The following is a 22775-nucleotide window of genomic DNA, read 5'->3' as shown; positions in this document are numbered from 1 at the left end:
AAGGCAAGTGGTATGGAGAAGGTATGTGCTTTCAAGCCAGACAGACAGGATCTTCTTGGTTTTCTCATCTGTGAAATGGGAAAAATAATGCCTCGCAGAGGTTTTACCAGGACTGAATAAATAGAATGTAGGTAGAGCACGTGGTACAGAGAGGATGCTAAACACATAGGCGCTACTGTTATGCCCTATGTCTAGATCAAACAACAAAATCTAAATTAAGGTGCTGGCCCGGTGGTGCAGCAGTTAAGTTCGCACGTTCCGTTTCGGCGGCCCGGGGTTCGCTGGTTCGGATCCCGGGTGCAGACAGGCACCACTTGGCACGCCATGCTGCGGTAGGCGTCCCACATATAAAGTAGAGGAAGATGGGCACGGATGTTAGCTCAGGGTCAGTCTTCCTCAGCGAAAAGAGGAGGACTGGCAGCAGTTAGTTTAGGGCTAATCTTCCTCAAAAAAAAACCCTAAATTAAGCAACACAGTAACAAGCAAGGAACATTTTATTGTATGCATATTCTCAAAAAAAACACAAAAACAGAACCCACAAATAAGAGCAAAGAACAAAGTTTTCCAATTCAGGGTATCATATCTTATAGAAACATAGCTAGTACAAGACAAAATGTACTAATCAACATTGCCCTTTGCTTCCCCAGTCAAAAAAGGTTATAGAGAAAAACACTTTACATTGTATTCTAATATAAATTTGTTGCACAATTAAACTTCAACTTACTCAAAGGAGTTACTGTACAGTAAACTGCCAAAAATAGAGTAGGCATTCAATAATCTGCTCACAATTAACAATTAAGCAATAGATACTTTAATTAATATAGCATGTATTACTTATTTGTTAAACATCACATTTATAATGAGCAGATGGTTTGTCACTAACAGTAACTGGTTTCTTACATTTTAGGAGACACCAGATCCAGTAACGAAAGTAGAAAGTAATTTAATGAAAACTGATTTTAGAAAATATCTCCTTGGGTCTGAGCCACCACAGGATTTATAACATACTTAGGTCAGTTTCAACAGTTTAAAAATATAGGTGCTAACAAACTGAATTCTTTAGGGGGAGAACAAAGTGATACATTCAGAAGCAACATTTTGTTTATATCCTCTAGGCAGCAGGACAGAACTAGGACATAGTAGCAGAGAGTTACAATGTAATGTATAATGTTTCCACCTAATGCTATAGGGGTGCTTCTACCACTTGCACTAATAAAGGCCCATTTTAAAACATGTTTACAATGAAGAATTGGCATTTCCTTATCACAGACATCCTAGATATAAACATCAGGATCTTCTCTAACATCCTGTACTTCCTAATCCCCATTTGTACAAATTAGCGTGAGTACTTAGGAATGGAAAAACCAGTAAACCATTACTTGAAGAAGGATTTTAAATGACCCGTTTAAGAGTAACACGGTCAAAATAAGGCAATAACTAGAAGTCTAGCTGTACTTTCCTTATGTGCCCAGTCAGTAAAATTGAGAAAATAATTTTTGCCCACCTCTATAAAAAATATTACCCCATTTGCTACCTAGCGTTTGCTAGAGACAAGACTGTCATGTGTTTTAAAAAATAAAAATGAAAATAGGCTCTGGAGGACAGAAAACGATATTGAAACATTCTCCTGTCCTTTTCTGGATACCCCACTCTAATTCTTCTTTATATATTCCTTTCTTCCTTGATTTATGTTAGTTTCATCCCTTAGGTGGCGCTAAAACCACCTTATATTCTCTATGGAACACTGAGTTTTTCACTAAGAATTTTTTAAAACAAAACAAGCTTGAAAGCTACGGCTATTCTTGGCAGCTGTGATTTCTGCTCAGTCTACCACAGACATTATAAAATCACATTTTACAGAAGTTAAAGGAAAACAAAACCACGGTTCAGCACTCTTCGACACAGCAAGGACTAGATTATATTCTGTTTTCCCTTCAGGACTTCAGAAAATCCCCAGGATAGCACCTTTGTACAAGCTGAACCATGAACTGAACTAAAGCTAACATTCAACATTGCCATTTAAAAGTTACCATCACTCGATTTTTCTTCCAGACTGTGTTAGTGACACACATTTTGCAAAGAGCCTAGGAAAAGTTTTTATGGGAAACATCTTTTTCAGATGATATAACACAAAAATTATAAGAGCAACAAAACCCTCAGTCTTATTTCTGAAGGCAAGTCCACTTTTAATGCAGATCATTCCAGAACATGATGTGCCTGACCTCCTCCTCCTTCCTTATTATTTGTGTCTCTTGGCCATTAACACATCTTAGTTTAGTTGCCCGTCCTGAACATTATAGTCCTTCTGACCTGCTGTTAAAAAACAGATTTAGTCCCTTAGCTGAATCATACAGAATGACCACGTTGTCTCGATATGATCCCAGCACAGTGACAAGCTGTGAGCTTTTATCAAAATCCACTAGTAAGACTAACAAAAATACTGTTGCTATCTATTTATAAATTTATCCTTAAAAAAAGTAGGCCTCTCTCCACTCACTTCGATAGCCCTGAAGTAACAGATACACTTACTATTGGTAAAAACAATCAAATAAATATTTGAACATTAATAGACAGGCTGCCCATCCCCCACCTCTTCTCTATCCTGCCACTAAGCGGCCAAAAGCTTTTCAAACGCCATTTGATACAACAGATTTTGCTAGTTGTTAGGAAAGCAATTTACAAGTTAGAATTACTGTGCAGGACCTGGGTGACAATTACTGCTCTGGGTTACCAATTCCCTTCTATGAAATATTAATGATATTAGTTATGACTAAAAGTCAATGTGGTTTAAGAAGCTTTGGAGTTCTTTTCTGAGGTGTATACTAAATTGCCACACTATCACAGGGGCTCATCTTGGAGCTACAAAACGACAAATAGCATATGTCTTTTAGGAGGACGGGGCTGTTCCATGGAACAGACTGATCATTTCCCATCACGATCATGCTGGTAGCTGGGTTTTCCATTCGTCGTTACTAATCGCGATGAGAAAAAGTCAGCTGGCTTGTGTGGCTCCCATGTTAACAGCACCATAAAAATGCTTTGTCCTCAGAAGCACATGTCGGGGAAAGGGAAGAATGTGGACAGCCTTGGTTAATGTAGAAATTCTACCACTCACTTAATAACAGTCCGCCCATGGCATTTTGGCTGGAAGGGAAACAACTGAAGCAGGCCAAACACTACGGGCACCACCTGAAGAGAACAGGTATCTTTAAGAAGTCTGTCAATAATAAGTGTAGAGACTATTCACACACGGCCAGGAAAGAAGGAGAGATCTCTGGGTTCTCAAGTTCCTACTGTGCCCCTCAACAAAGAGAGAACGAGTCCTCCTTCCCCCTAATTCCTGCTCCAACACCAGAGCCACAGGAGCCCTCGGAGGGCCAGCCAGTCTGAGAGGAAGTGTGCGTGTACTGGGAACTGCTTCGAGAAAGTTCTAAGCATTAACTTTTTTGTTCGGTATTTTTCCTCTAAGACTCTCATTTGCTAAATTGTTCTTTCAGCACACATCAGCTCTTTGTTCACGAGGAAGCCTCGCTGAAGTAATTCCAGTCCTCAGGGAACCACTACAGATGAACCTTGTCCATCTCGTCCCCAGAGGTAGTTCCACAAATGCCCAAAAACACACCTTTACATGTTTTTTTTTTAAAAAATGTTGATTTGTTTTTTAGTGGCTACTGTCCATCACGTGACAGGGACCGTGGCGCTACAGGAAAGGACTGCATTTGGTGAAGGTCGCGTTGGGAGGGTGCAGACCTCGCCCAGCTCCTGGATCAGTGTGGAGAAAAGCCAGTTGCCAGACTGCAGCCCACGACAGGCGTCATGTCCCATATCTGCAAGAGAAACAAGGCAGCGGGAGAAGGCAGGCCTCACCACGTGGTCTAAAAGCAAGCATGGACCCTGAAAACAAACAGCTGTGACACTTGAAGAGGGGTCAAAATCACGCATTCTCTCATCCCCTTCTTTCACGACAAAATATCGTAGTTATAAAATAACATAGTTCACTAACACGTGAAAAACATATCTCGACACCTGAAAATTACATCATCATAATATTTTGGTACAAATTTAATTTTATTTTTAATAAAAAGCCCACTGGGAAAAAGCCCATATTTAAATTATGCAATAAAATATGTCATAGTTTCACAACTCAAAAGTGGTACTAAGTATGAAACACTGACTTTCAGTTGCTGTCTTAGTGACCCAGGGATTTAATGGAAACGTGGTTACTTCTTACAACTAAGAAGCCTTCTGCCCAGGATGAAAGGAACATTACCAAGGGAAGGAATGACCAGAGAAAGGGGGCAGCTAAGGGCCAGGCCGGCTGGGGGGAGAGAAACTCTGGACACTAGCTGAGCACAGACAGCGACAGAGGGTGTCCGGCCCTCCCCAGCTCACTCTGAAGACTGAGGCAGCAAAGGGCAACACCACCAGAAAGAGCTGCCACCAAGGGTGTGGAAACTCACAATCACGGACTATGTTCCTCAGGGTTTTCAACTGACTGCAGGTTGCTTGTAAAAAGGGAAGGCAAGCTTGCCAGTCAGAAACGAGACTGGACTGGAAATGTCTTACGCCCATTCACAGCAAGACGATGGAGCAATCTACACTGAGATGCTCATCGGGACAATGAAGCAGGTTACCTTTACAACGCGATCGGTCCCACAGGTCACCATCAGTCCCCTGGCCACGTCCATGGACATGTGGGAAATGTTATGTTTTCCTTCATGAAAGGTTGCTAGAGAAGTCCGACTGACAAAGAGAAAAGAGACCATTTAAAACCCACCTGTTCCTAGGGCTAAGGGGTAAGTGCTCTTAGCAACATAAAGGAAATGCATAAAATACTAGTGTTAAAATTTGCTCCTAAAATGTGGCTACAGTTTGGAAAACAAACTTTACAATTAACGGATGACAGAAAGCACGATAAGTTGCTAGACTGTTTTATAAAACGTTATATCAAACTCTCAAAATAATTGATTTTTACTTTTTCAGTGGAAAGGCTGACATATTCCTAGACATAAAAACAAAAGCCTTTAATACAGAAGAGGAACTATGGTGCATGAGACCACAGAGCGTGAGCAAAACGCTCACCGGGAGGCGGCAGGCCCCGCAGCCTCTGCCGTCCACGGAGCGGCACTCTCCCACAGCTGGCTCTCACTCCGCCCCAGCCTCCACCACGAGCTCTTTGGCCAATACCGATGGTGCCTCATGAGCTTTCCAACTCGGGGCTCTGCCAAGGTTTGCCCATCTACTACTTTCAAAGCTGACTCAAAGGGAAGGGGAAAGAATGGTGGTTCTGCCCTAATGGATCCGCTTGAGTCAGGACAGAATGGGGAACAGACAGATTTGTCTCACACAGAAATAGTTATTTAGGAACAGATTGCTAGGTCAAATTTGTGAGGAAGAAAGAACACTGGTCTCTAGATTTTTCCTACTAATTAAATTTCTGTGCACTGTGGGCACTGGATGCTTCCGTGGAGAGCCAGCTCAGCCACTGCATCAGTGTGCATGTGGCCTTGACCCCGCACAGCCCCCTGAGTGGTGTGGGGGCTCAGGAAGGTCCCTTCGACGGCCGGACTGGTCTTAGCAACGTCATTCCTCTCAGTGTTGGGGAGAAATTTGTCTTAAGTCATAAAGTCAGGACAGAATCCTTTCTTTAGAAATTGTTTATGAAATCGGGAAGAGACCAACGAGTGGGTGGAAATACATCTGCGTCACTTCTTAGGCCTTTCCCATTGCAGACGCGCCCAAAGACAAAGAGATGCAACACTCACTCCTCGTCTTTGATGGAGTCGTAACAGGAATCACACACCCGGACCTGGAACTCGAATCCCATGACGGGGTAGCTTGAGCGTTTGCTGCTGCACTTGCCGCAGACGGCCTGCCCGCACTTCCTGCAGTGATGCTTCGGGATGACGGGGAGGAGGGGGGGGGGGAAACTGCGTTAATGCACGTGGATTCCCTTCAGAGGACGGGGAGGGGTGGGGAAGATTCGCCTTCAACTGTAATCACCCCAATTCAACAGATCAACGAACACGCAAAAGGCAGACAATTTCAACACCTGTGAAGGATTTCCAATTATCCTTGCTTTTGGGTCAAATACTGCCTTTCACTCACTCATGTTATCTGTCTAGAGGTCAACAACCAAGATTATTAAAACCAAGTTCAAGTTCATTGAGGAGCCCAAAAGACTAGAGATTTCAGGAAGGAAAAATCTATTTTTATGTCAGAGAAAAGTCTGGAAATGAAGTTTTAAATGTAATATGCCCTCAATAACAAATATTCATAATCATATGTTTTACTATTTCTTTTAATCCTGCAAATTGTGATTCTGGAAATAAGTTTCAAGAACATTCCAAAATAGTCCAATTATTATTACTACTTTTGACATATAGTCGTTCCGCCTTATCTGTGAGGGATACATTCTAAGACCCCCAGGGGATGCCTGAAAGCCCAGATAGTAACAAATCTTATATATACTGTGTTTTTTCCTATACAACATACCTATGATAAAGTTTAATTTACAAATTAGGAACAGTAAGAGATTAACAACAGTAACTTTTCTGTGGCATATCTGAATTGCCAGCATCACTATTCTCATGCTTTGGGGCTGTTATTAGGTAAATAAGGGTGACTTGAACACAAGCACTTTGGTACCAATATCGCGACAGCGGATGTGATAACCCACAGCTACTAAGTGACTAGCGGGAGGGTAGCAGATGCAGTGTGGATCCACTGGACAAAGGGGTGACTCAGGTCCCAGGTGTAGGAGGGCACAAGATTTCATCACGCGACTCAGAACAGCACTCAATTTCAAACTTATGAATGGTTTATTTCTGGAATTTTCCATTTAATATTTTCGGACCAAGGTTAACCAAGTGTAATTGACACTGCAGAAAATGAAACCGCAGATAAGGGGGGGACCTACTGTATTCTTTGACCACTAAAAGTTTCGTGACCTGCACCTTTCCTCTCTCTGCTATAAGTTGTTAACTCATAAGATTAACTTCTTCACGTTTCCTTTAGAAGTAGGGCTGACTTCACCCATCAATGACAACGCACAAGTTACCACCAGGTATGCATTGCGATGACTAGGCTAATGATAGAATTCAGGTGCTATTTCAGAGCGTTAGAACGTTGTGAGGGCTAAACTAATTCCTGCACTGCCTGCCAGCTCACATGAGACCTTGCTGGAGAGCAGCTGGGAGCAAATAAAATCAAAGAAAGTTTAACACACACAAACTTTAGGCCAATCCTTCACAGAGGTGCAACCACTTATAAAACAAATAAAATCGGCATTGTTTTTTACTTACCTGCACAAATTGATATTCAACCTGAGTGAGTGGCTACCTTCAAGGCTGCTGTAGAAATACGTTTTTTTGTAGAACTTTAGTATTGCACCAATACCTTGTTATAAGAGTCTCTTTGAAATCTACAGGTTATTTGGGGCATGTTTCTTTAATGAAAAAAAGTAAAAAACAGAACTTGAAACATGCTTCATAAAAACGCTCCAGGTACACTTACGTGGAACAATTTATGAAGAATCTAAAATTCTTAGTGCCAGAGTCTTCCAGTGAGGGCTAAATTGTGACTATTTATCTGCCTGTGAAAGCATAAGGCCTATAATCTTATGCCTTAATTCATTCTATAATTTTGTGCTTGGCTGGTTAGAAAAACTGACTTTAACAAGTAACAGTCCTAAACTGAAAGATCTTCTTATCTATTTACAAATAGGCTTTCAGGGTTTTCTGTGCATCCTGGCTTTCCCAAGACAGAGCAAGTAATGGACTAACTAGGTAACAGTCTCGCTGGCCCCAGGAAAGGTCCTACTCACTGATAGTCACACAATGATAGTGATAGCAAAAATGTAGGAATTCACAGTATTTACAAGGAAAAGGGTGATTCCACACAAAATGACAGACTAATTACACAAACGTCAAAATACATGATGAACCCAGCGATGATTCAGCGCTGGCCACTCACCTGTCTCAAGCCCAGCGTCTTTGTGTCCCACATCTGCTTTATATTCCAGAAAAAGGGCTGCTCGCATTTCTGACAAGAATCACTTTCTAACCACTGAGGAGCCTGGCAGAGAAGTCAAAGCAACATGAGTGAATCTGCATGTTTGCAATGATTTTTTTTTAGAAATTAACACAACAGTTCCAGACATTGTTGGGGTTAGCGTTTTTAAAAATTCCTCAATAAATCATAGCTGTTTCCATACGCAATATTATGTTTGTGTTGTGGGTAATCTTTATAATTTCAGCAATGCTTAAAGGATTGTTCTATTTTTAATCTATAGATAGGAGGGAGGAATTCAATTTTCACTGTGAATTCTTTAAGGGTTGTCTTTATATGTTTCTTTTTTATGCCAAAGTTGTTTGACTTCTACATCCATTTGAGTAAAAACCCATTTCCTGGAGAGTCTGGTGAACGACCACTTGGGCAGGCTTATGGGGTCACAGGGGACTGACGGGAGAGTTCCTCTAGGGGGGCATCATGGCAAACAGATCTGCCCCCTCTCCTTTCCCAGCTCTCACGAGGGGTCCCTCTCTCCTGGGCGTCCTCACAGCTGGCCCGCAGACTCCATTCCAGGAGTGAGCTCTCTGAACTGCAATTCTTTCCATACAGTTCTGCCCTCCCCCTAACCTAAGAGTTATTCATGGGTCTCATCCATCTCTATATACGGACAGCCTGTCACAGAGTAGACTCTCAATGAATTTCTGTTGAAACAGACTACTGAAAGTCTCCAAAGTACTTTCTTGAGAACTTGGAAACTATTTCTCTAAATAAAACATTATACATTGTACTCAGTTACAGGATGAACCTGTTAAAAGCCTATTTAATCTCAGTCATTTATGATCATATACGTGCAATAGAAAATACTAACTTCTATAAAGTAAACCAAAGATTATGAAGTAAAAAATAATCTTTCCTTGATCTTGAAAGTTTACATTCAAGAAAAATATATAAGAGGAACCAATGATGGGAGAATCACAGAAACCGAATTACACTGATCCTTATAAAATAGGCAGTGAAGATGGAGACGTTTATAGAGATTCAAAAGGGGACTTCTGGCGGCTTAAAAAGGATTGCCCCTGGCTCTTTATTTTGTTTCCCATTGCATCAAAACTTCCGGCCTCCCTATTTCTTATTTTAGATCTGTCACAGGAAGGTTTCTACATGCACAGCCATTAGAAAGGTCTTTCTTTCGGCGTGGGAGGGAAGGCGCTCAGAAACAGAATGAAGTGGGCTGACATGGAAGGGAGGTTCCTTTAAATAACTGGGGAAATGTTGGCAATGAGAAGGGAGGACGGAAAGAGTGGTGAAGAGACGCATATCTAGGTGAGGAAGATTACCGTCTTGATGTAGAATTATTTCTTTGTTTCTGTGATCACTGGAAGAGAGAAGGTGGTTTGGGAATGCAGCCAGAGAACAATGTCCCTGAGGGAGGAAGATGGTAATATGGATGACATGGCAAATTGTGCTATCAACATCATGGGGACGTCTAATTGCAGGGGGAAGGAAAGCCTCCAAGGCTTACGTTTGCGACACACGCCCGTGTAACTCCTGCAATACCATACATATGTGGAACAGTCACGTGGAACAAAGTGCAAAACTGTATTCATGACAGCAATGTTCAAGTACGAGTATACACCTCATGAGGCTGGGAGGACGAAATGAGTTAACATTTGTGAAGTGTTTTGCATAGTGCCTGGCTCACAGCAAGTGGCACGTAAGTCCAGGCAGTAGGCCAAGTGTTTCATATGCCTTGATTTCACTTGATTTTCAACACAACCCTAGGAGATACACAGCTCCACTATCCCCATTTTATAGGCAAAGGACTGTGGCTCAGAGATTGAAGCAACTGTCCACTGTCAGTTAGTGGGTGGAGACGCTGGGGGATCCAGGAGTCCAGCCAAATCCCCACACTTGTCCCCTGTGCTCAATACTGAAAGGAGTCCTATTCATTTCAACAGGTGAGGGTCTCCCAACACAGTCCTGGGGCATGAAAACCAACAGAACTTGCCCTCAGGAAGCATAATTCTGTCTAGGGTTTAGGAAACAATATTACTTTGCTGCGCCGGAAGGTGGAGGGACACAAAGGTAGAAAAATATGCTTAAATAGTTTTCGTGACATAACTAAAAAACAAAATCAGAAATAACTAGGCTTTTTGGAACATATTTTGATATAAGAAATACCATAATTTGTTTCTTTTAATAGCATGAAGTGTTACACTGGAAGCCATCATGAACCATCCTGTTAGATGCTTATTCTCTAAGCAGAAGGAGTTTTGTTTTGTGCTGACAAGGGCAAAAGAGAACATTAATCAGTATCCTGACTGTTTCACTCTTTTCTACATCTTGCTCCATCTGCCTCATTTGAACCATCCCACCGTACTGTTTCTAACCAATTACCGCACTAATCTACTTTGCGCTAATGGATAAAGTATTTTACATTCTGTGACCTACTCATTTAAAATCAAGTTCTCTTTTCAAGAGGATTCATTCTAATTATTGTTATTTGCTCATTTAGATCTGATGCTACTTCCCCAAACGAGTCCCTCTAATTATGATCTGGCAGGGAGGCCGGTTTGTCTCTCCCCTGCTGGGGTGGCGGCTGACAGCCACGGGGGGCTGCAAAAGCTCCAATCAGTATTTCCAGGTGACTCAGAAAGAAATTCCAGGCGAGAACTGCGGGCCTGGAGAATGTGAGATTAATCCTGTGTGCCCTTGCCTAAGGAAGTCCTACAAACTACACAAAACTCAGGGTCAGAATCTTATAGATGATAGGCTGCTTACTTCTGCACTAATATTTACTCAGCTCGTTAAAAAAAAAAAAAAAACCTACTAAAAATGATGCATCTTTTTGACACAATTTGCTTTTCCACCAACACTGTCAACCACCGAGACAGATAAGCTAGTAAAGCAAAATACGTTGCCAGCCAGTATGCACTTGATTTGGGGTAATCTTGCATAAACGACTAAAAGGAAGAGAACTGCCCACAAAGGAAGCACCTTGAATGATGGGACTGTCCTCTTTGCCTAGATGTACAAATAAACTCCACAATTGTGTAACCTTGAAGGTAAGAACCCTACTTCTACTTCCTAACTATTGTCCCTAAAATAACTTACTCAGGGTAAGAATAGTGGATTGAAATCAGAGTTGTTGAACCCTTAGAAGACCCACTGGTAGCACTGAGCCCCAGTGGTCTCCTTCATGATCCAGGGAACATGCCCTCTGAGTTTTCTGCTTTCTCAGGATAAGACTGAAAAATAGGCTAAGACTCCAGGAAACAGAACAGTAAACCAGCTGTTTTTGATGTGCACGACCAGCAGTTGATACATATAAAACAGTTCAAATAACTCTTTGCAAAGAAACTACTACACATTCTATAATATTAAGCCAATGTCATATATGTTTAATAACAAGTTACTCTAAGCTTTACCAAAAGATTTGTAGAAAATTCAGAAAGAGAAATTAGCCAGTAACCATGTAATCAAGATTTCCTCTATTTGACTTGTCTTACAAGGTCACTAAAAAAACTAGCAATCAGTACTTCTCCATATTGTGGACTGCATTTCATTATTTATAGGGTAGTCTATTTCCTTCACTAGATTACGAGCTTCCTACAGGCAAGAATCTTTGTATGTAGAACATGGTAGCCAAAGTCTGGAAATAAGTAATGTCACTATTTTTTTTAAGACACTAAACCCCCCTTGATTACATCTGCTATGATATGCTGAAGATGCAGACTCAGACACAAATAATCAGAGGCCACACAAAGCAGACATGCAGGATTGGTGCAGATGCTGCATTCACACCTGGCATCCACTGCAGTGGTGCACCACACACTGGCCTATACACTGTACAAAGGACAGCACCCTGAACAAATCGTGTGATGTCACACAACACGTATGTCTGCAATGGACTATCAATGAGCCATTTATGACACATATTCATCTAAGTTTCCAGACTTTATGGTCACCATGTAGGTACTCAATAAATGTTTCTGAAGTTAAACGCTAAGTCCCTAACATCCCCCATATTCTAAAAATCTTCTCGGGCATCAACTCTTTCGCTATCTCCATCACAGGCTGCAGATGCCATTTGGAAAAGACAGATTGTACCCATGCTGGCAGAGGTGAAAATGGAGATCCTGCCTGGAAAACATCTGACAACATCTATAAAAAGCCTTAAGAATGTATATATCCTTGGCCCAGAAGGTCTGTCTTCAGAACTTTGTCTGAAATAAACAATTGAGCAATCACACAACAAGGTCAAGAATGTTCATTGCAGCATTACTTAAAATGGAAAAAAAAGACAGAGGTTGCTCATAGATACAGAGAACAGGTTGGTGGTTGCCAGAGGCTGGGGGTGGGTGTGGGCAAAATGGGTGAAGAGAGTCAAAAGGTACAAATTTCCAGTTATAAAATAAGGAAGTCGTGGGGGTGTAACTTACAGCATGGTGACTATAGTTAATAATAGTATATTGTATATTCGTAAGTTGCTAAGAGAGAAGATCTTAAAAGCTTTCATCACAAGAAAAAAATCTTGTAACTATGTATGATGATGGGTATTAACTAGAGTTATTGTGGTGATTATTTCACAACATATGCAAATACTGAATCATTATGTTGTACACCTGAAACTAATATAATGTTATATATCAATTATATCTCAAGTTTTAAAAAAAGAGATTGTTTAGACAATTAGAGTGTCTGTCTAAAGACCTGGAAGAGACCTCAGAAGTCATCTCATTCAACTATTGCACTTTATGGAAGAGGGAACGGACACTCAGGGAAATTAAGACACTTATCTAAAAAGGTTTCACAGCTAGTTAGTGGCCCAAATAAGTTAGAATTCAGGTCCCCTGAAAAGGACACTACCTCAACATGGACTCAGTGGAGAGAACTCAGTGGAAAATAAAAGAAGAGAACAGAGATGGACTTTCCCAGAAACCTGTCAGGCTCCTAGCTGTGTCCCCAGTACTCATCCTTGGTGCGCCCCTTGGGGTTTCCATAACAGAAGTGCTGGGGGCCCAAAGTGCTGCAGAGGGACTCCATGCACTCCAGTCTCTGCATCTGTTGGAGACTGTCTCCAGTGTCCTCCCAGCGTACTTCTTAAGGCTGAAAATCAGCCTAAATGTTCAGTCTGTGTGCACTGCTTGCCACTGCAGAGACTCTCAAATGAGTAGAGGATGCAGTGAAAACTGACACGTGGGACTTGTCAGATCACAACCAAAAAGCACAAGAGTATGGAGCTCGGTGGGCACTGAGAACCGGCAGGGTGGCCAACCGCAAGGCCAGGTTCTCGGGGCTGTCTGCTGATCAGGCTTGCCTGGCTCTTCCCTCACCTCCTCTCTGCTCACGTCCATGTTCCACACTGCAATGCCACCATCCGAGGAACAGGAGACGAGCTGCCTGGTGAGCTGAAGGTAACACAGCGACTGCACTCTGTCACTGCAAACAACACACACGACAGTCACTTGTCACTTGTGGGAAAACACAGAAATTGTCTTTATTGAGGCTCAAGTCTCTCCCTTAGTCGGAATCAGCAACGGGCATTTTATCACTGTTTGATATGGTAATATGGATTTCTGTATAAACTTTACTCTGCATTCTATAATATATAGGATAACAGTTTCAATGAAATAAACACTACTTTCAAATCACTCATTAAGACTGCGGATCAGAGATGAGAGGATGACTATGGTTTTCTGGACCAATTACCATGATTTCCTTTTCAGGCACACAAGATTTACCTACCTGTTCAGAAACAAAGAACAAAAAGGGGTAACCCCCTTACTGGAACACAAACCATAAGAACAAGTAACGCAACACTATGGAGATTACTGTACACAGGCAGACACGTACACCCGCGCACACACTGATGGGGTGAAGGAATCTGCACGCTTGTCACACTCCTCCCCTGGAGGCCCTGGGAAACCGTCTCCTGACCTGTAGACTTGGGTGGGGAATCTTTCCATGGCTACTTTTCAACCTGATTCTGCTTAGAGTAAACAGCGACAGCCCAACCAACAGCAAGGAGGAAAGGAAGAGCCAGTGTTCCTTTCCCTTTCAAGACCAGACGGCAAGAGCATGATAGTACAGCATCACAGCATAGGTGAATATGACTGCGTCAAACCATCCCTCTTAACGAAATACATTCAAGAATTTTAAAAAACAAGTTAGGCATCCAGTTCGAGAATGGCTTAGCATCACATTACACGCAGTCTTCCATGGTCAAAGTCCTCACCTACAGTCCCTAACCCGCAGGTGCCTTATTAAGAAGATATTTCGACTGTCAACGAGGGGACTCCTTGGGGGAGAAAAGTGGAACAGCTCTTTGGATCATGAAGGAAGGGAACGCTGTGCTTTTTTTTTTGCGACAGAACACCAGACACTAGGACTAACAGAAAAGTAGTTAAAAGTGGATTGAACGAGCCCTATCAAATGGCCATCTTAAAAGATGGGGTTTGGAGAAAGCAGCATCAGAACACCAATGCTTCCCCTGCCTCCCCCAAACTCAGCTTCTTTCCCCGCCCCCACAGTCACGCACTGATGGCCCTGGAGCAAGAGCGTGCGGCCCTTCCTTCCTCCGATGTCCCACATGATGATGCTGTTGTCGGAGGCTCCCGAGAAGAGTAACCGCTGAATAGGGTCCCACCAGAGGCAGGCGATGCTACCTGGGGGTGAGAGAGAAGGGGGGGGGGCGTTAGACGTAACTCCACACTAGGACATACACATTTGACAGCTGAAGACTGAACTACGATCAGTTGAATCTTTAAGTAAAAATGTATCTTTGTTGTACAAAGGGCCATTCAATACTTTATCATGAGTCATAGAGAACACACAGTACATCCATCATTCAGAGTTGTAAGATAAGGATTTTCGGTTGTGCATCAAACTACTTTGACCACAAAGATGTTTAAAGAAATTTTTCCTTGTTCTGTACCAAAAAATTATAAAATAGTTGCATACAAAATATTAGTTCAGAAAAAGCTTTTGAAGAAAAAAACAATAGCTGCTAATATTTAATGAGAAAAGGCAGTGAAGTTTACTGTGGTTATCGTAGGCAAGATAAAAATCTAGATTGATTCCAGGTCTCTAGGACCTTGCAGGCATTTTACCCCAAGACGCCTATGTTTAAGAAAATTAAATTAAGTGTCTCAGAAAAAAAAGCTCTGTAGGGATACCACAAAACTATACCAGAGAATTTAAGTAAGAAATCCAAACCTCACATTTCATACTCTCTATTGGCTAAACTTAACAAATTTGATACCCTTACAGAAATCTTTCTTTCTACAAATTTCTCTTTCAACAGATATCTTCATTCTCCCATTGAATGTTGCTTGACTAGAAAAATATTATTAATAATCCTAATAAAATTGAACCAGTCACACAAGCTAAATAATATTTTTGGTGGGTATATAGAAAACTGATGAAGCCATATGCAAAAGCAACAACAGAAACTAGTTTCTCACAGAAACTTAACAAAAGTAAAAAAAGCAGCATTCTGCTAAACTGGCTTTGGGGTTCAATTTTGCATAAATCCTGACCCTGTTTGATCCTATGCCCCGTACACTTCAGCTAGAGGCCTAACAGCAGATAAATATGGTCTTTCTACATGAACACTAAGTGGTTACCAGAACCCATTCCATCCTTAGCAACCCAGAGAACACATAAGAGCCTGAGGGTCATGAATTAGTCACAAAGGGAAAGCGGTTTCTTCACGGGCTGTGCTTTCCTGCCCAAATCTATCCTAAATTACTGTTCTTTGCCCTCCCTCTTGCTCTACAAAGTCCCTGATCTGAGACTCGATTTTGCCTAAAGAGATTAGCTAAAAAGCAGAGAGTATGTTTAACTCGTTATACTTAAAAACTCTATTTTCATAAATAAGTCCATCATTTATTCTTTCAACAAATCCCTCATTCTTCAATCTAAACCAAATGGCCTCAAAACTTCTAATTTGTTACCCAATGTAGCCAACTGAGTTTCAAAAACCCCTCCACAGACCCTCGCCAACCCACGGCATTGCAGAAATAACGAAATTCCACCCAGCAATTCTAGTCCCTCAGGCCCTGCACAACGGATGTTTCCCAAGTTGAGGGAACCAGCCCATACGTTTCTTCTCATTCCATTGGTCTACCAGGTCTTGTTCAGTGTCCCAGAAACTGACAAATTAAAAATATTAATAATAACAGTCTTCCAAAGGTCTTACCATTTACAAGATATTTTAAATGGTCTTCTGATAATAATTTAATTTAAAAAGGGAATGAAATAGAAAGTATAATCCACACAAGCAAGCCAGAAGGGATTCTGACCATATGAAATTCAACCCAAGACCCTACCTTCACTTGGTTTTCACTCTTTGAGACCTCCTGAGATCTAAATCCCACATTTGGCCAATCAAATTGAAATCTGACAAAGCCTAAGAAGTTGATCGTTCATGAAACCACAAAACTGAGAACTAAATTTGGATGCCCAAATGAGGTGAAGAACCCACGGGTGATGACACAGCCTACCTTCATGTCCTTTGAGGGTTGTAATAACTGAACAAGTGTTCTGTTCAAGCTTCAGCAGGGTGATCTGTCCAGAATAATCACCAACAAAAGCATACTGAGTATCAAAATCATATCTGTGGAGAAGTGGTCAAGGATATATAACATAATCCATATCAAAATCCTCCTGTAAAAGAGATACCAGCATTGGTCAAAGTTATATGACAGGAAACATGCATGTTAAAGAGAATAAGCACAAAGTTAAAACCATAACAAAAAAGGAAATGCCCAACTGAAAATCACGCAATATGCAAATATTAAAGGAAAAAGTTAAAACTGCTAGAATTGAGAAAATTAATAACCATTTACTCAACAAGACTTCACTGAGTACCTGGTACTATACCAAACAATATCCTAGGCACTGGCAATAAAAAAGACAAGAGCCGATAGAGAAGACAGACATGAAAACAAGTAGTTATCATGAATCAGAATAAAGTGAGAAAAAGTAAAATACTCAATGATGAAAACTGCCAGAAAGAACTAGAACAAAATGGCTATTTATGAAATATCTCTGGAAATAATGTAAAACTGACAGCACACACAGGACGGGAAGCCATCTTTCTTTTGGCTGAGATGATTCACCCTTAAGTGAAGAGGATGGTTTACTTTAAATTGCTGTGGAGAGTTTAATCATCTGGAAGGCAGTTATTTGGGGTAGCAGTAAATCTAAATTTTAAAAATATATTAACTATTGGTAACAACTCATGACCTCCTCAGTACTTTTTGTTTTTCTCAGGAAGAGTGGCCCTGAGCTAACATCTGTGCCCATCTTCCTCTAGTTTGTATGTGGGTCGCCACCATAGCATGCCTTGACGAGTGGTGCAGGTCCACACCTGGGATCGCAACTGGCAAACCCTGGGCCGCGGAAGTGGAGCACATGGAACTTAACCACTACACCACCCGGCTGGGCCCCTTCCTCAGTCACTTTTTAGCCACAGAAATTTTTGGCAAGTCAGTAGTTTATACTCAATAGGATAACTATTATTTTAACTCGAAAACAGGTCCACAGGAGTACAGTAGGCTGGGCCAGGACCACGTGACTGTGTCATTTTCCATCGATCCATAAGAAAAGCCTAACCCCTAACAGAAACACTTATTTAGCATGTGATATATCTGAGTATTTTTCCCATGTTTGATTCTAACGTGTGGTACTATTTCACATGCATATTTTAAATTTCACATGCTGTGCATTCATTTGTAGCAAACATTTTTTACAAAGGCTTTCGATGGAAAAAAAAAGAATTTTACTACACTAGATGTCCAACTCTGAAAGAGAAACTACCGCAGGGTATTTGCCTGTTGTTGCTAGCCTTGATCTTGCCGTCACTGAGATCCATGGCTATCAGAGGCAGCCTGAAGCAGGGGCGAGCTCTATGTGAAACAAATTCCATACTGTAGTAGGAAATTCTTAAAGCAGCAACTTCTTAACATTTTGGGGATCCTAGGGAACCTCTGAGAGTATCATAAGGATTATGAACCTTCTCCACACACACACAAAAACTATGAAACTCCTTGTAGCCCGTTTATGAACTCCAGGGTCACAAATCCTTATTATAGTCTCTGAGGGGCTGCAAATAATCAATTAGTAAAAGATCAATTCCCTTTTTCCTTTCTTTATACAACAAAACACCTTTTCTTTCACTTTGAAATGCAAAGGAGTGAGGGGAGGGGTTTGTATTAATGAGGTTTATGTTTTCCAAGATTTTGTATTAAAAATGTATAACAATTTCCAGCAGACAACAGCCATTCATTTACTTATTTTTAACAAACCAATTTTATGCCAAACAAAAGTAGAATCAGAAATTCTTGGATTCTACGTGAAATATGAGGAATCATTCAGTCTTTGGATTTCAACGAACAATTTATGATCAGACTCAAAACTAAGTGTGGGGACAAGGAGGCTGGGGCGGGAGGGCGCGGTCCCAGGAAGGATACTGCAAACATGAAGCCCAGGACGTGAAGAAGTGCCGGCCAAGCATGTTCCCGCTCCGCGTGCACATCCAGCTGACACACTTGTCGTGGCCGGTGCTGATCACCCACTCTGCCGTCAAGCTGAAGATAATCGCGGACACCCGGTTCTGATGAGCTGCGGGAACAGAAAGGGAGAGTCTGCACTTTTCAGGAAGAAAGTGACCTTCAGAATCAAGTCTCAGGGGGGTGAGAAGTGGGGCTCACCTCCTCAGCCTGGCGGCCCTGCAGACTCACGGCCCTAAACAGCCCTGGCATGAAAGTGCCTGCGCTCTGTGAACAGGTTTCTGGTAATCTGCCCCTTCCCACTCACTACCACAGGCTTTCCACGGCCCCCTCCACCTCCATACATGGAAGACACTTAGAAGCTACAAATCACTAAAGAGTAATGCTCCAGAGGGATTCGAATAATAGATTAGAGAACAGATTTTTCTGGTTTTTTTTTTTTGCTGTACTCAACAGAATATTTTCACTCTGCTCTAAAAAAATCTTAACTATCAGTGAGTTCCATATGGAAAGCAGTAGTCTTTTCTCAAAAGAGCAAAGTCTTGGGGCCAGCCCTGTGGCCAAGTGGTTAAGTTTGCATGCTCCGCTTCAGCAGCCCAGGGTGTTGCTGGTTCGGATCCTGGGTGCAGACATGGTACCTCTCATCAGGCCACGTTGAGGTGGCGTCCCACCTACCACAACTAGAAGGACCCGCAAGTAAAATATACAACTATATACTGGGGGGATTTGGGGAGAAAAAAGCAGAAAAAAAAAAAAAAGATGGGCAATGGTTGTTAGCTCAGGTGCCAATCTTTAAAAAAAAAAAAGCAAAGTTTTTTTAATTGTCTATAATTTTACTGTTTTGACCCTTTAGAAAGTATTGGCTTCATAAACAAGAGCACCTGCAGTTTTCTGAAATTAAAAAATTGTGTAAGCATTTTGCTTCTGGAATAATTTCTGTTGGTGTGTAACTTTTTATTATTTATGAAGACAAACAATCTGTAAAGTTCTGTCTTGCAAAATAATAGCCGGGAATGAGAAAGGTGTTCTATGACCTAACTTCTAGAATATACGTATTTCCAGGCCGATAGGAGCCATCCTAGGGTAGTGACCTGTCTACTTCATCTGGCACAGGTGCATGCAGCAGGTATTCAATAAACGTCCAGTCTGACAAACGAAGTCAGGTAGACAGAGAAACCTCTGATCTCAGCTGTACAGGTTGCTTCAGAAGAACTAAGGGACTCTTTCTTATAAATTGATTAGAAAACACTAAAACTCACTACTATGTGCTCACAGATGCATATATACACACATACCTATGTATCATATATGTGAGTGTGTGTTATCAAAAAATGGAAGCAGTACACCTGTTCAAAAATAGAAGGATGGTTAAATTAAATCTGATATATGCAGCCAATTTTAAATGTTATGAACAGGAAAAGGACGGTAAATAACCCTGAAGAGCTAATTTGATTAGGGTAACAAAACTAAAAAGTTAATGCGAAAGCCTGACTTTGATCCTAAGAGACAGTCTTATGGTTGTGTGTGTGTATCTACACGTATATTTGTGTAAGTACGTGTGTGTATTATAATTACCTGGGTAGGTCTTGATAAAGTTCATTTTATTAAAATCTTCAGACACATGAAATTCCTAAAAGTAAACACATGGAATAAGAAAACAGTTATGGTTTTAAAAACATCATGAACTTAACTTTCAAAATGAAGAAAAATCCAAAAGTAGCTATCACCAGACTTGGGACTCAAGATCAGCCATATAAGAATAATATGGAATTGCTTCTTTCATCAGACCCGTCCTCAGGCCACTATTTCTTTCGGGGACCAGACCAAAAGACGAAAGTGCCACTGACCAGCACAGCATTTTTGTCCAGTTCTTCCTCCACAAACGAGAGCATTGCGTTCCCTCTCCGTCTAACTGCAAAGGAGGCATCCTGTTAATTCTGCTCTCTCAGCTACACTGGAAATCCCTCCAGATGACATAGAGACAGCAGAACTGCAAAGACCCATTACTAACAGAGCTCTCAGCTACAGCGAAAATAAGGCAGAGGGTATCTCAGCATGGAAGGGCGAAATTATACATACTTAATATGAAAAAAAGGAAATTCAGAGATTGTGGGTGGTTCTCTTCTTTTTTTCATGCTTCTGTATTTTCCAAATTTTTTATAGACTATGTAATACTTTATAAGTAGGAAAAAAATTGAAAGAATATACTTATTTAACAACATGTTACTGAACAACTAATGGATCATTAAGAAATTAAAGGAGAAATCAAAAATATCTGGATAAAAAGGAAAATCAAAATACACCATACCAACTCATATGGGATGCAGCAAAAGTGGTCCAAAGAGGGAAATTCATAACAATACAGGCCCACCTTAACAAACAAGAAAAATCTCAAATAAGCAATCTTAAACTACACCTAACAGAACTAGAAAAAGAAGAACAAACAAAGCCCAAAGTCAGCAGAAGGAGGGAAATAATAAAAATTAGAGCAGAAGTAAACGAAACTGAAACCAAAAAAAACAGTAGAAAGGATCAATGAAACTGACAGCTGGTTCTTTGAGAGGATAAACAAAACTGACAAACCTTAGCCAGACTCACTAAGAAAAAAAGAAAGAAAAAAAAGAGAGAAGGCTCAAATAAATAAAATTAGAAATGAAAGAGGAGAAATTACAACAGATGTCAGAGAAATACAAAGTATTATGAAAGAATACTACGAAAAACTGTATGCCAACAAATTGGACAATTGAGAAGAAATGGACAAATTCTTAGACTCATACAACCTCCCAAAAGTGAGTCAAAAAGAAATAGAGAATCTGAATAGACCAATCACAAGTAAAGAGATTAAAACAGTAATCAAAAAATTCCCAAAAAATAAAAGTCTAGGACCAGATGGCTTCTCTGGAGAATTCTACCAAACATTCAAAGATTTAATACCCATCCTTCTCAAACTATTCCAAAAATTGAAGAAGATGGAACACTTCCTAACTCATTCCATGACGCCAACATTACCCTGATACCAAAACCAGACAAGGACTAGACAAAGAAGGAAAATCACAGGCTAGTATCACTGATGAACATAGATGCAAAAATCCTCAACAAGTGGCCAGCCTGGTTGCATAGTGGTTAAGCTCATGTGCTCTGCTTCAGTGGCCCAGGTTTCAGAGGTTTGATCTCAGGTCTGGACCTATACACCACTCATCAAGCCATGCTGTGGTAGCATCCCACATACAAAACAGAGGAACACTGGCACAGATTTTAGCTCAGTGAAAATCTTCCTCAAGCAAAAAGAGGAAGATTGGCAACAGATGTTAGCTCAGGGCCAATCTTCCTCACCAAAAAAAGAAGAAAAAATCCTCAACAAAATATTGTCAAATCAAATACAGCAATATATAAAAGGATTATACACCATGATCAAGTGGGATTTATACCAGGGACGCAGGGATGGTTCAACATCCACAAATCAATCAATGTGAAACACCACATCAACAAAATGAGGAAAACCACATGATCATCTCAACAGACACAGAGAAAGCATTTGACAAGATCCAGCATCCATTTATGACAAAAACTCCCAGTAAAATGGGTATACAAGGAAAGTACCTCAACATAATAAAGGCCACATATGACAAAACCACAGCCAACATCATACTCAACAGGGAAAAACTGAAAGCCATCCCTCTGAGAACAGTAACAAGACAAGGGTGCCCACTCTCACCATTCTTACTCAACATAGTACTGGAGATTTTGGCCAGAGCAATTAAGCAAGAAAAAGAAATGAAAGGTATCCAAATTGGCAAGGAAGAAGTGAAACTTGCTGTTTGCAGATGACATGATTTTACATACAGAAAATCCTATTATGTTAAGCGAAATAAGCCAGACAGAGAAAGACAAACACCGTATGATTTCACTCATATGTGGACGATAAACAGACACATGGACAAAGAAAACAGATTAGTGGTTACCAGAGGGGGAGGAGAGTGGGGGGGGGGGCATAAGGGGTAAAAGGGCACATTTATACGGTGACTGATAAATAATAATGTACAACTGAAATTTCAGTTATAAACTATTATGACAATAAAATTAAAATAAAATATTTTATGTTTATAAAAGTATATACTTCTTAATGAAAAAAATGAGCCCCAGCATAAAACTGAGAAGATAAAACTCTCAAGAAAAAGCACTAATTAAGAATTCTATGGATCAATGCTAACTGATAATTTCTTAAGGCTCTAAGTAACACGGACA

At 40.8% G+C, this 22775-nt stretch overlaps 1 protein-coding gene across 1 annotated transcript in view; it reads right to left on the bottom strand.

Moving 5' to 3' along the window:
• Nucleotides 1-476: 476 nt before the first annotated feature.
• Nucleotides 477-22775, bottom strand: part of WDFY1 (WD repeat and FYVE domain containing 1) — a 48588-nt gene continuing 26289 nt past the window's right edge. The window contains exons 4-12 of the mRNA XM_046643540.1: nt 20106-20160; nt 18492-18642; nt 16521-16633; nt 14555-14681; nt 13350-13455; nt 7975-8076; nt 5766-5896; nt 4635-4743; nt 477-3827 (exon numbers count right to left, since the gene is read on the bottom strand). Coding sequence (XP_046499496.1) covers nt 3768-3827; nt 4635-4743; nt 5766-5896; nt 7975-8076; nt 13350-13455; nt 14555-14681; nt 16521-16633; nt 18492-18642; nt 20106-20160 — 954 coding nt within the window. The 3' untranslated portion in view covers nt 477-3767. The remainder of the gene's footprint in view (nt 3828-4634; nt 4744-5765; nt 5897-7974; nt 8077-13349; nt 13456-14554; nt 14682-16520; nt 16634-18491; nt 18643-20105; nt 20161-22775) is intronic.

This window comes from Equus quagga, chromosome 17, assembly GCF_021613505.1.
Source record: "Equus quagga isolate Etosha38 chromosome 17, UCLA_HA_Equagga_1.0, whole genome shotgun sequence".
Classification (NCBI taxonomy): Eukaryota; Metazoa; Chordata; class Mammalia; order Perissodactyla; family Equidae; genus Equus; species Equus quagga.
Note: the sequence above shows the minus strand (reverse complement) of the source record. Positions and strands in the feature narration are given on the sequence as shown.